This window comes from Globicephala melas, chromosome 13, assembly GCF_963455315.2.
Source record: "Globicephala melas chromosome 13, mGloMel1.2, whole genome shotgun sequence".
In the NCBI taxonomy this organism is placed as follows: Eukaryota; Metazoa; Chordata; class Mammalia; order Artiodactyla; family Delphinidae; genus Globicephala; species Globicephala melas.
This window is the reverse complement of record NC_083326.1, coordinates 47,335,651-47,350,495: the sequence shown is the minus strand read 5'-3', so window position 1 is coordinate 47,350,495 and position 14,845 is coordinate 47,335,651. Positions and strand designations below refer to the sequence as shown.

Genomic DNA, 14,845 nt, shown 5'->3' with positions numbered 1-14,845 from the left:
ATGAGTTGCTAAGTGCATAAATTAGGTTTCTGGTACATGTGGATCTTTATACCATTCTCTCCACTTCGATGTATGTCTGAAAATTCCATTAAAAAATTAAAAACAAAACCGAAAACAATCTGTCACCACAACTCTACAGAATAATGCTAGCATCTTCTCAAACAACTAAACTAGCACAGTTAAATACTTTTAAATGTTGATCAATAATCACCCTGCTCTCTTCTTAGTAATATTTTGCTTCTGAAATTTCATGGGATGGTATGATATTTCTTCGTAATAATACATTTTGCTAAAATGAAACTTCCAGCTTTGGAATATATCTAGTCTATATGGCAGTGTCACACTTGGTAGAAAGCTATTGGTAAAGTTATTCTTCTTACGAGGTGTCAAAGGAGTAAGGTAATTTTTGTCACCACCAATTAAAAACTTTTACGAAACAGGACTGTTATAGAACAATTAAACCTTACAAATGCACTAGTCTCCAGGAAGAAAGTCCTGGAGGAAATTCTGCTTATTAAAATTGCAATTTTAGTTTCCATTAAAAGAGAATAAGACAACAGAAGATGGGCTGGCAAGACAAATTATTTCTTAATGTCAGTTTAGCTTATTTCAAATGAGATAGCATATCTACACCAGGTTGGGTTCAGTACAATTTTGTCTCTTCAACTCATTTATCTAATTCAGTCATCTTGATTATGGCCTCATGGACTTCATTTTCAGAGAAAGAATTCTGTAACAAACAGCCCACACACATGCTGATTACTGAACAGTTAATTCTAATTAACTTGGGCATGACAGGAGAATTTTGATAAAGTCCTAGAATACAAATATAGTCTGCTTATACTAGGCTAACTTATATAAAAAACCCACAGCATAGTCTCCAGACAAAACAAGAGAGTCAAAGAGATCTAATTTAAAAAAACAAATGAGAAAATTAAAATCACAAATAATTTATTCTTCCGTTAGAGTTGATACAGTTTTAAATAGCAACAAAGTACACAGTGGTGGAAAATTGGCACAGAACCTAAAAGCGTTTCCATCACAATAAGGCTGTCCATGCTTTATGTGTTCAAACTTGATGTCCATTTTCTACTGACCATGTTGAAAAAAAACCCTATTCTGACCTTAAAACACACACACACTCTTTCATACACACACAGAGACACATTAAAATTTCTCCTTTTGATTACAGTATGTTGAGAACAGTACATTTTGCTTATTCAGATTTATCGCACCCCTTCTGTTTTGTTTCCAGTTAGAAGTGGGGGAAAAACAATTCAATTATAAAGAATATACCTTATTCCCTGGGCACAGGCAACTGTGATGAAAATAGCAACTTACCTTTGGGCTAAGTAACTGTGGTTATAAACTTCTCAATGCATGATTTCCTGCCCAATGCAATATCCCTGAAATCACCTAAAACAGTCAGGCACAGGACAGTCTCAAATATGATTAAGTATACCATGCTAATAAAATGATCTGAAATGCAACCTCTATGCTTTTAATACAGATCAGAATAAACATCATCAATAAGCATTTTCCTAAACATCTCTATGTTATATTAACCAACATAAAAAAGGGAAAAACTTAGAAGTGTTCCTTCCTTTATAAATGGCATTATTTCCAGTCAATAAAGGTTTGTAAAGTCTCCTGAACTATTCTTATCATATAAACCAATTATCCTTCTAATGTTAAAAAATAAAATTACTGAATCAACGTTGACTCTTCTTTGACATCATTTATAAAATGTTTTGATATTACTTACTAAGTTCCCTGATTACTCAAACAAGGTAAAATTAACACTTTTCATTTTCAGTTATTGCTCTTTTAGGAGAGGATTACCACTTCATTTACATGAAACTTAGCAAGATTCTTCAGATCCAATATGAAGTAATTCTTATTGCCTCACATTTTAAAACTGTATTATAAATGATCTTTTATAAAAAGGTTTTAACCCACAAAACTGGAAAGCTTTTAAAAAATGTCTTTTTACTTAAAACTGTATCACAGTGCCCTTGATTATCTAACACATAAAAGGGATCTGAATTTTCTCTAAAGAACATAACAGTGGACATATGGTGTGCTTTGTCTTCTCCCTCACCTTCAGCTTCACAGAACACCACTTTGAGACCAACACAATCAAGCATCCACCATGCTCCAATCCCCATTAACAGAGGACTTCTGATTCTGTCCAGTGCGTAGTGTACCTCCTTGCATATTCACCACATGAAATAAACATAATATACAAAATATTGCTGCTGTAAAAAGTGTACATTTCCCTCTTCCCCTTACAAAAGAATCTGTGGAAAAGTATTAAATTCCCTTAACCTTCATAAACATACAAAGCTGTTCACACCTTTCAGTCTGTAACAGTCCATTTGAAATACTGTTCTGAAATCATTGCAAATTGGTTATGTCATTCTATTTTCTGTCCAATGTTGCCATCTAGAGTAGACATGTGAAATCAAGAGTATTTTTGCGCTACTAAAGCCTTTTATAACTAAGCCACAAAGGCTGTTTACTGATGAAACAGCCACTTATCCACAAGGTTTTTCCAAAAACTAGATGGAATGGAAGGGTCTCTTCACAGGGAGGTGTCCACAGTGCTGAGGCGACAATATGGCTGCTAACAGATTCTGGCTATTGGAATGTAAGTACTTTTCACTGCTGGTAATTTCCATACTGTCCCTAAAAGATAAATTTAAAAATATAATTAGATCATAGTTTGACCATAACAGTTTGGCACAGAAAATTACAAATCAATCTTAACACTGTCATACTACAAAAGCAACTACAATCACAACAAACAAAAACCGTTACATATAATATTTAGGTAGAGTATCTCTGTAATTTCTTCTGATATTACAGTCAACTGCAAATGGATTTCAAAGTCTATGAGCCTAGAACAGCACCTATCAGAGTGAGAACTTAGATGTTTGGTGAATTTTATTGAACTGAATCAAGAATGAGTGAAGTTCTGGTTCTAAATGCTGGCAAAGCATATACTAGTGTGTCAATTATATTCTAGTACAACAAGTTTGTGACTGTTTAGATTATTACAGTGACTTATGAATTAACAACAAGGGTATCTGAGATAAGTAGCAAGGATGGACAGATATCTGGGAGATAAAGGAAAAAGAACCTTCTAGCCACACTATGGAATTTGGGCCTCTTCCCGAGGCCAATGAGGTATTCACAGAGGTATTCAGACAGGCAGCTGGTACATAAAATCAAAGAAAGATTGTTTTTGATTTTGTTGCTTTTAGTAAGGTAGACTTGAAGGGCCTGTAGGCTGACAGGAAGGGAAAGAAAATGAAGCACAGGTATAAAAGAGGTAATGAATGAAGTAACAAAATTCTACAAGGGAGGTAAACAGTGTCCAGTATACAGCTATTAAGGCTAGCTTCTGGAGAAGAGAAGGAACATCTTTTCCTTCAACAGAGAAGAAAGGTAGAAGGAAAGAGGAATGTACTAGAAAAAATTTATTTTAATAACAAAAATGTCTTAAATGTGTTTAAAATAGATGCTCATAAAAGCACTTGGGCACATAATCAGTTAACTGTTTCCTTTGGCTAAATATCCCCCTCTAAGTCAAATTAACTATTTTATATCAAGTAAGTATTCTATAGTTGAAAGCCTTCTGTACAATAAGAAATAGTACCCTAAAAGTTTACACTTCCAAAGAAGTAAGATATACTTCAAAATATGTTGAATACCACTGTATCTAATGGAATAATGCACTATAAGTAGAATTAAGGTATTTAAAAAATATTGATGTACTTTACATAATTATATTCAGAAAAATTTAAAGTCAATGCTCATCCTGAAATATCTGTAGGTAAGATTTGCTTTAACATACTCAATAAAATAGGGTGCGGGTATATAAAACAACATTGGTAAAATGCCAATAATTGTTGAATTTGGTTGGTGGGGTACACAGGGATTCATGATGCTCCTCTTTTTGCTGTCTTTGTTGAAAAATTCCTATAATACCAAGTTTAAAATAAGAAATGCTTAGCATACAGGAACTTACTGTTCAATTGTTACATTATCTAAATACTGAGTTTAAGTCCCAACTCTACTGTTGCCTTTTCATTTGAGCCCAAGGAAAGCTCTTTGAGATTTCTTTACCTATAAGGTGGGACTGTAACATACCCATCCCTGGCTCTCAATTTTCTTTCTGTTTAAGGTTACACTAGTTCTACCTCATTTATTTGTTAGGACACTTAAATAAGAGAGGACATGAGAAAGAGCTTTCAAAAATTATAAAAAAGTATAAATAAGCAAGCCTCAATGCTGGAAGGAAACGCTCCCGCAGTGAGTATGTGTGATGAGATATTAACGATGAAAGCGAGTTGCACATATTATGAATGATGTGAAAGCAGAAGAGAGGTTAAGAACTGGTGTGCTATATAAATAAAAGCTATAATGTATCTACTATAGCATGAATTACTTGACGATAGGGACTAGGTCTTATCCATTCTTATGCCCCAAGTATTGAAGAGTGCCTGACACATAAGACTTCTTCAATAATGTACACCAAATATGATATTCAAGCAATTAGAAACATTTATTGAGCAAATACTATATGCTCATCACCATAATAAATTTGAAAAACAGGGAAGGTAAGACTTACAAATAAAGTATAATTGCAGAACAAGGTCTACAAGAGTTCAGAAAGGAAAAGGCTATCGCGGCTAAAATAATTTGAAAAATATTTCAGAGACTGTGAGAGCCTTAAGAAAATAGTAAAATTTGAATGGCAGAGAAAAGAAAAGGGGCACTTCAAATAGAAGAAACAGCTAAAGCAAAAGAATGGAGAAAAAATAGGTAAAAAATGCTCAGGGAATTGGAGAGTAAAAAAGAATATACAACAATCAGGACCAGAAGCTATTGATTATTTGTTAACACAGAGCTTGAAGTAATGGATACGAGAAGTCTGGCTAATATCAACAATAGCCGACTCTTAATATATCTCAATAACTTAATATATGTCAATAACAATATATCTCAATAACTCTTAATATATCTCAATAACTCGTACCATGTGTCAAACACTGTAACAAGTGTTTTGTGTCCATCTGTTACCTGTGCAGTAAATATGATATCCATTTTATGGATGAAGAAATTGAAGCACTGAGAATTTAAGTAACTTGACCCACACCGGATCACTTTGCTAGGACAAAATCAAATCACAAGCAAGCCTAAAAAAATACTGTATATCTGCGACCATTAGCAAATTCCAGGGTTAAAAGTATGGGTTTGGGAAGCAGAAATCAATGCCTAGTTTTAATTCTCCCACTTACCAGTTTCTTGTCCTTGAGGCAAGCTATCTACCTTCCCTTTCTTGACTGTCTCATCCAACAAGTGAGGATAATCATGATTTCTGCTTCAAACAGTTGCTCAATAAGAAAAGCACGACAGCACTCTGCAAAGTGCTGGTGTGGCTGGAGGCAGGGGCGTCGTGAAGGGCCCAGTCCCTGGGTCTTAGCCACTCAGCTCGGCCCTGCTTACCCATCATCTTGGGTGGATCACTCTAACTCTCTAAGCCTCGCTTCTCTCTCTCTCTCTGCTTCTTCAGCTTCTTTGTTTGTAAATTACAAAATTCCTCTGACTAGAGTAAAGAATAAATGGGAAAGGAGGCAAGACAGCATGGGAGGATCCTTCATGCCATCATGAACTTAGGAGATGTTAATGGTCTAAACAAAGATAAGGCAGTGGTCAGAGAGAAGTGGATGGATTCAAGAATGTTGAAGGAAGTCAGGCTAACAAGATTTTGTCATTTATTAGATGGGGAGAGGGAGGAAGACTTAAGCATCAAATGTGGCACATGGCATTCTAGCTTGGCGATAGTGCCCCTCTCTCTAAGAGAGAGCATAGAAAGGAGGAATGTGTGGGTACAAAAACTATGAATTCGTTTTGGTTATGTGAAATTGACATGATATTTCCAAGTGCAGATGACTACTAGGCACCTGACTTTCAGAAGAGAAAGTGAGACTAGAAATAGAGATTTGAGAGTCAACAGCATGGTAAATTAAAATCATGTGCATAAATGAGATTTTCTAGGGACTGTATGGAGTGAAGAGTCCCTAGACTGAGCAATAAATTTCTTTCTTTCTTAAAAATATTCTGTCCCAGTACTTTTTAGGGGTTTCTTTCTCTATTCTTACAATCACCATTCAAATTTAGTAAGTGAAGGCACTACGTATTCACTCACCAGTATTTACTGACTACTGAATGTGTTCTACTAGGTGATGGAGACTCAACGGTGATAAAAAAACAGATGTGGTGATGTCTTTAAAGAACTGACATCCTAGGGGAAGAGGGTATGATAATAAACAATAACTACATAATCTGTCACATGGAAATAAATGCTATGCTGAAAAATAAAAGCATCTAACACCATATTTCATGAAATTTTCCTTCTAAGATCAGGAACAAAGCAGGGATGTCCCCTTCTCACCACTCTTTTTCTACACTGTACTGAAATTCCTAGTTTATGCAATAAGAAAAAGAAACAAAGGTAAACAGATTGGAAAAGAAGAAATAAAACTGTCTTTGTTCACAGATGACATGATTGTTTAGGTAGAAAATCCCAAAGAATCAACCAAAGAAACTCCTGAAACTAATGAGCAAGGTTGCAGGATACGAGGTTAACACAGAAAATTCCCCTATACACTAGCAATGAATAAGTCCAATTTGAAATTAAAAACAATACCATCTACATAAGCACCCCCCAAAATTGAATACTTAGGTATAAATCTAACAAAATATATAGAGAGAACTGTATGAGAAAAACTAAAAAAGTAATGAAAGAAATCAAAGAACTAAATAAATGCAGAGATGTTCCATGTTCATGGATAGAAAAATCAATATTGTTGCAACGTCAGTTCTTCCCAACTTGATCTAAAGATTCAACACAATCCCAATCAAAATCCCAGCAAGCAAGTTATTTCTGGATATTGAAAAAGTAATTCTAAAATTATATGGAGAGGCAGAAGACCCAGAATACCCATACAATATTGGAGGAGGAGAACAAAGTCAAAGGAATGACAATATTCAACTGCAAGACTTACTATAAAGCTACAGCAATCAAGACAATGTGATATTGGTGAAAGAACAGAAAAACAGATCAATGGAACCGAATAGAGAGCCCAGAAATAGACCCACATAAATACAGTCAACTGATCTTTGGCCAAGGAGCAAAGATAATACAATAGTGCAGAGATAGTCTTGTCAACAAATGGTGCTAGAACTGGATATCCGCGTACAAAAAAATGAAATTTAGACACAAATCTTAACAATTAAGATTTTCTTCATTCAGAACATAAACTCAAATAGGACATTTACCTAAATGTAAAGTAGAAAACTATAAAACTCCTAGAAGATAACATGAAAAAAAATGTAGATGACCTTTGGTTTTGGAGTGACTTTATAGACACATCACCAAAGGCGTGATCCATGAAAGAAATAACTGATAAACTGGACTTCATTAAAATTAAAATCTTCTACTCTGAGAAAGACAATGTCAAAAAAATGAGAAGACAAGCCAAGAAGACAAGGCAGTATTTGCAAAAGACACGACTGATAAGGACTGTTATCTAAACTATGCAAAGAACTCTTACAACTCAACAATAAGAAAATGAACAACCCTATCAAAAAATGGGCCAAAGACCTGAACAGACGCCTCACTGAAGAAGATATAAAGATGTCAAGTGAGCATACTGAAAAGGTGTCTACATCACATGTCACTGGGGAAATGCAAAGTAAAACAACAACGAGATACGCCATAAACTTACTGGAATGGCCAAAATTCTGAACACTGATAACAGCAAATGCTGATGAGGATGTGGAGTTAACAGGAACTCTCATTCATTGCCCATTGCCGGTGAGAATACAATGTGGTACAGCCACTACGCAAGATAGTATGGCAGTTTCTTACAAAACTAAATATACTATTACCATATAATCCAAAAATCATGCTCACTCCTTGGCATTTATCCAAATGAGTTGAAATTTTATGTTCACACAAAAACCTGCTCATGGAAGTTTATAGCAGTTTCATTCATAATTGCCAAAACTTGAAAGCAACCAAGATGTCTTTTAGTAAATGAATGGTATATCCAGACAACGGGCTACTATCCAGGGCTAAAAAGAAACACTTTATCAAGTCATGAGAAGACTTTAAATGCATATTATTAAGTGAAAAGCCAATTTTGTCATGCACATGATTCCAAGTGCATGACATTCTGGAAAAGGCAAACTATGCAGATCAGTAGGAAGGATAGAGGGATGAATAAGAGGAGCACAGAGGATTTTTAAGGAAATGAAACTCTTCTGTATGATATTATAAGGTGGATACAGGTCATTATATATTTGTCAAAATGCACAGACTGTACAACACCAAGAGTGAATCTAATGTAAATTATGGACCTGGGGTGGTAGGTTTATTGATTATAACAGATGTACCACTAGGGTGTGGGATGTTGATAATGGAGTAGGCTATGTATGTGTAGGGGTAGGGAGTAAATGGAAACTCTCTGTACTTTCTTCTCAATTTTGCTGTGAACGTAAAACTGCTGGAAAAAAAGTCTATTTTTTAAAAATTAAGTAGGTTTCCGGTCAAGACAGATTTATACTCCAGCCTGAAAAAAAACCCAGGGCTTCCCTGGTGGCACAGTGGTTAAGAATCCTCCTGCCAATGAAGGGGACACGGGTTTGAGCCCTGGTCCGGGAAGATCCCACATGCCACCTTGTGCCTGTGCGCCACAACTACTGAGCCTGCGCTCTAGAGCCCGCGAGCCACAACTACTGAACCCGCATGCTACAACTATAGAAGCCCATGCGCCTAGAGCTCATGCTCTGCGACAAGAGAAGCCACCACAATGAGAAGCCCGCGCACCGCAACGAAGAGTAGCTCCTGCTTGCTGCAACTACAAGAAAGCACATGCGCAGCAATGAAGACCCAACGTGGCCAAAAAAAAAAACCCCAAAACTACAAAAAATATATGAAATACTTGTATTCAGGACACAGGACAGAAGGTAATAAACAACAGCAATCTGTGAGAAATGGGAAACAAATGAGGCGAGCACTCTGATTACTGCATCTTACTGCACTGAGAGTTTCCACACTGCAGCATATGGAGAGGAAGTAAGGCTGGGTCTGAGGTAAGAAGATAAAGCTTAGAGTCTGAAGAGAAAAAAAGGAGCTAGAGTTCACAGGCCATAGTACCAAAGAGGAAAAAAATGCACAGAGAAAAGAAATGCACTGTGGAGATCTGCAGAGGAAACCTCTTGAGTATTCAGCATAGCACTGATATGCAAATGCATGCAACAAAAATACCCAAGTCCAAGGAAAGAAACACCCCAACGGATTAGAGGAAACAATTCCTGCACTCACAGAGGAATGGAAATAGTGTTTATTCCCACCAGCCAGAGTGGAAAACCTCATAATTCCAGGGCACTGGGTTGAGTACCCAAAAGGGTCTTATCTTACTAGTGGGGATATTTAGCCCAGGACTAAACACTGTCTGGTCCTGCCTAACGAATCTTCAAAGCAATCCCCAAAAGATCAAGTTGTTTTCAAATTACTAAACTGCATCCCAAAACAAAACTCAAGAATGTTTCTAGGAATACAAATATATCCATCACTCAACAACATAAAAGTAATATTTGCAATTTCTGGCGTTTTATCAAAGATCATTGCACATGGAAAGGATGAGGAAAATATGACCCAAAGCGAGGAGGGGAAAAAAACAGTAGATCAAAACTGGCCCAGATGTTAGAATTACCAGAAAAGGATATGAAAGCAGTTAACGTACTTGTATTCCTCATGTTCAAAACTTTAGGCAGAGACATGGAAGATATGAAAAAGACCCATATCAAACACCTGGAGATGAAAAATACAATGTCTGCAATGAGACACATCAGGGAGTGGATTAAAAGCTGGTAAGACAATGAGCAAGAAAAGATTACTGAACTTCAAAACACAGCTACAGAAACTACCCAAAATGAAACAGAGAGAAAAAAAAGACTTAAAAATTAAATAAACAAACAGAGGATCACTGAATTATGGCACAACTCTAAGCGGTCAAATACACATGTAATTGGAGTCTGAGGAAGAGAGATAGGGGTACAGGTGTAGAGAAAGGAAAAATATTTGGTCAGAATTTTTACAAATTTGATGAAAACCATAAAGTCACAAATTCAAGAAACTATACAAACCCCAAGCATAAGAAAACACTCAAATAATTTGATAAGGGGAAAAATCTTAAGAACAGTCAGAAAAAACAAAATACACTAACAGTTTATCACCAGAAGACCTGCATTACAAGAACTGTTAAAAGGAAATCCTTCTGGCAAAAGAAAATGATACCAGATGGAAATATGGATTTATCATAGAATGGAAAGTACAAGAAACAGTAAGTACATTAGTAAATATGTGACTCTTTTCTTATCATTTAAGTATCTTTAAAGGATAATTGATATTTTAAACAAAACTAATTCCACATACTATGGGGGTTTGTAACATATGTAGAAGTGGAAATTATAACAATAACACAAAGGTTGAGAAGAAATGAAAGTAAACTATTATACTTTATATGAAGTGGTATAATATCACTTAAAGGTACTGATACATGATACAATATGGATGAACCCTGAAAACATTATACTAAGTGAGAGCAGCCAATCACAAACACCACATATGCATGACTCCACTTAGCCTAAATGCTCAGAATAGGAAAATCCATACAGACAAAAAGTAAAGCAGCTATTTCCTAGGGCTGGGTGTTTGGAGGGAAATAAACATACTTAAAAAAAAAAAAAGAATGGTACATCTTAAAATGACGAATGGTATGTGAATTATATCTTAATAAAAACCATTTTTTAAAAACAGAAAAAAATTCAAAATAAGAAAATGAGGAAAAAGGACAAAGAACAGAAGGGACAAATCGGAAAAAATATCAAGATGACAGACTTAACCATTATCCATATTCACATTAAACATAATGTTCAAACCCCCTCCATTAAAAGGCAGAGATATGGGGCTTCCCTGGTGGCGCACTGGTTGCAAGTCCGCCTGCCGATGCAGGGGACACGGGTTCGTGCCCCGGTCCAGGAGGATGCCGCAGAGCGGCTGGGCCCGTGAGCCATGGCCGCTGGGCCTGCGCGTCCAGAGCCTGTGCTCTGCAGCAGGAGGGGCCGCGACAGTGAGAGGCCGGCGTACCGCAAAGAAAAAAAAGGCAGAGATAGATTGGGTAAAAAAAAAACAACAAAAAAACACAAGTCCTAAGTATACGCTGCCTTCATGAAACAACTTAAACATAAAAATACAAATGTGTTAATAAAAAAGATTAAAAATATATTATCATTCTAGTACTAATCCAAAGAAAACGATATTAATATTAGACAAACATATTTCAGAGCAAAGAATATGACCAGGGATAAAGAAAGTTATTACATAATGATACAGGAGAAAATTAATCAAGACATAAAAATCCCTAAAACATATGCACCTTAAAAATGTAGCATTGGGACTTCCCTGGTGGTGCAGTGGTTAAGAATCCGCCTGCCAATGCAGGAGACACGGGTTGGAGCCCTGGTCTGGGAAGATCCCACATGCCACGGAGCAACTAAGCCCGTGCGCCACAACTACTGAGCCTGTGCTCTACAGCCCGCGAGCCATACCTACTGAGCCCATGCGCCACAACTGCTGAAGCCCGCACACCTAGAGCCCGCGCTCTGCAACAAGAGAGGTCACCGCAATGAGAAGCCCGTGTACCGCAGCGAAGAGTAGCCCCTGCTCACTGCAACTGGAGAGAGCCTGTGCGCAGCAATGAAGACCCAACGCAACCAAATAAATAAATAAAATTTTTTTAAAAGTCACATTAAAATACATGAAGCAAAAATGAACAGAACTGCAAGAAAATACAGACAAACACACAGATATAGCCAGAGATTTAATATTTAATATCCCTTTCTCAATAACTAATAGAACAGAAAATCAGCTAAGTCATAGGAGACTTGAACACCACTATCAAGCAGCTTGATCTAATTGACATTTACAGAACATCCCCACAGACCATACTCTGAGCCATAAAAGAAGTCTCAATAAATGCAGAAGAATTGAAGTCATACCAAGTATGTTCTATCAAGATGATGATATTAAATGGGAAATCAGTAACTGAAAACTATCTGGAATATCCCCAAATATTCAAAAACTATATACACTTCTAAATAACTCTTGGGTCAAAGATGAAATCAAAAGTGAAATCAGAAAATACTTTGAACTGACTGCAAATAAAGACACAACAGAAGAGAGAGCGGTAAATACAAAGGTTCTGAGGGAGAAACATGCTGGAAACAGGCCAGTGTGACTGAAGCAGAATGAATGAAGGCGGCTATAAATACAGAGGTGAGATGGTGGGGTAGGGGCTGGGGACATGAGCTGAGCATGGCCTTCTAGGCCATTATATTACTCTGGGCGGGAATGAAGTTGCCACACGGTTATGCGCGGAGGGGTGGCCTAATCAGACTGACGTTTTTGAAAGATCACTCTAGGTCCTGTGAGGAGCACATCCTGTAGAGGAGCCAGGAGGAAAGCAGGAAGACCAGGAAGGAGGACAGTGCAACAGTCCAGATGAGTGAGAGTTATGACTGTGACTTGGATAAGGGCAGGAAATTGTGAAAAATGACTATAGATACAGCATGTATTTTGAAGGAAGAGGTGATGAGATTTGCTGGCTGACTAGATGTTTGATTTGCAAAAAGAAGGGAGTCAAGGATGACTCCGGGTTTTCCGCCTGAGGAAGTGGAAAACTGAGCTGCTGTTCACGGAGATGGAAAGACTGACCCGGGTGGGGTCGGGGGGCGCAGCCCCTTACAGGATTCTCTCTCAATGCCCCTCTTTTAATTCATCCTGCATACTGCCACAAGAGTCACCTGCCTAAACACCACTATAATTAGATTTCTTTTCCATTGCCTTAACTATCTTGAAGAGTTGAACAACTTTCCCTAAAACGAAGAAACCAACAGGTGTTTGGGTTGAGGGAATCCATGAGATAGATGTGGGGAGGCTACTAACACTAGAGTAGCTAGAATGGTCCCCTCCTCATAGCCTTTTCTAATGGGGAAGAAGATGTGGCTGGCAACTACCCCAGCATCACGGGTCTTTTTCTACTGTATAGTCCCCAAATTCCTGAGGACCTTAAAGGGTGGAATAATTATCATGATAAAAGAAGAAACATAGTATGTATCTATTATATATGCCAGCCACTGCTATATACTTTAGATACATCATCTAAAACACTTTACAGGCTCCACACTGTTATCAGGATAAAGCCCAGGTTCCCCAACATGGCTTACAAGAGCCCTCCTAATCTGGCCCCAATTCATCTCCACTCTTGCCTCTTCTTCCCCACACTCCTGCTTTACTGAGCCACACATCTTAACACAAGTCCTTTGTGAGTGCACTTCTTTCTGACCAGAATATCCTTCTCTCCTCCACAACCAGCTGGCTAATACCTACTCATCCTTGGGCTCTCGCACTTATATAATACTTCCCAAGGAACACATGCCTGGGTTAGGAGCTCCCTTCCACAAAAATCTTGCCTTTCCTCATCCAAGTACTTCTCACACTACATCGTATCATCTGCTTACTTGTCTGTTCCCACCTAGACTTAAGGTCACAAAGGCAGAGTCCATGTCGATCTTATTTCCCAATATAGCCCCATCTTAGGTACTTGGCATATAAATGTTGCTTGAGAAACATTTGCTTAAGGAATGATGTTAAGTTTAGGAGACTTAGAAATATGCTGATTTAGAGAGAAAATGATGAAGCTGAGGAAAATGACAAGACATCCAAAGAGAGATGTTCTGCTCACAGCTGGAAAAATGGAGCTGAAGTTGGGCTGAGAAGAGTAGGCTAAGGATACTGAAAATCTAAGACAGGGTGAATACAGAGACTGGGAAAAACACTAAGCCAAGGATTGATATCTGGGGAAAAGAAAGATGAGAAACAAGTATAAAGAAGGAATCACTGAAAATGTAAGAGGAACAAAATAGTACAGTAATACAGAAGCTAAAGAAGACCACTTAAGAATGAAGACAGGAACAGGTGTCAAATGCTAAAGTGAAGTCAAGGAAGATCCAGATAGTTGCTCCATAAGCCATAAGGACCAGGTCTGTTTTACTCATCTAGGACATAATATAGTATCCAGCACACACAGAAAATTAATAAATATTTGTTGAATTAGGGAGTAAAGGACCACTTTTCAGCAGTTAACCTGTGGATGTGAAGGAGCCTACATTTTATCTGCTCAGGGATCTTGTCCTTAGATACTCACTAGTCAACACTCATTTTACTTTAAAAATTTAGATAAAACTTCTGCCTACTCCTTTGATTTAGTTCTAGTGTATCTTTTTTAGTATTACTTATCTGTCCATACTTTTTTAATTAATTAATTAATTAATTTATGTTTGGCTGCGTTGGGTCTCCGTTGCTGTGCACGGGCTTTCTCTAGTTGCGGCGAGCGGGGGCTACTCTTCGTTACGATGGGTGGGCTTCTCACTGCAGTGGCTTCTCTTGTTGCGGAGCACAGGCTCTAGGCGTGCGGGCTTCAGTAGTTGCAGCACACAGGCTCAGCAACTACGGGCTTAGCTGCTCTGCGGCATGTGGGATCTTCCCAGACCAGGGCTCAAACCCGTGTCCCCTGCACTGGCAGGCAGATTCTTAACCACTGCGTCACCAGAGAAGTCCTGTCCATACTTTTAAGCCTCTTATATCTCTTTTATATTTTCCACTTAACTAGAACGTGTCAGTACAGGGGGTTGTAAACTTGAGAGA

General features: G+C 37.6%; 1 protein-coding gene across 4 annotated transcripts in view; it reads right to left on the bottom strand.

The window, feature by feature from the left end:
• Positions 1-934: 934 nt before the first annotated feature.
• Positions 935-14,845, bottom strand: part of SS18 (SS18 subunit of BAF chromatin remodeling complex) — a 75,743-nt gene continuing 61,832 nt past the window's right edge. For all 4 annotated transcript variants that reach the window (XM_030876446.2, XM_030876447.2, XM_060310622.1 and 1 more), the window contains one exon: positions 935-2,688. In XM_030876446.2, the coding sequence (XP_030732306.1) occupies positions 2,662-2,688 (27 nt within the window). In that variant the 3' untranslated portion in view covers positions 935-2,661. The remainder of the gene's footprint in view (positions 2,689-14,845) is intronic.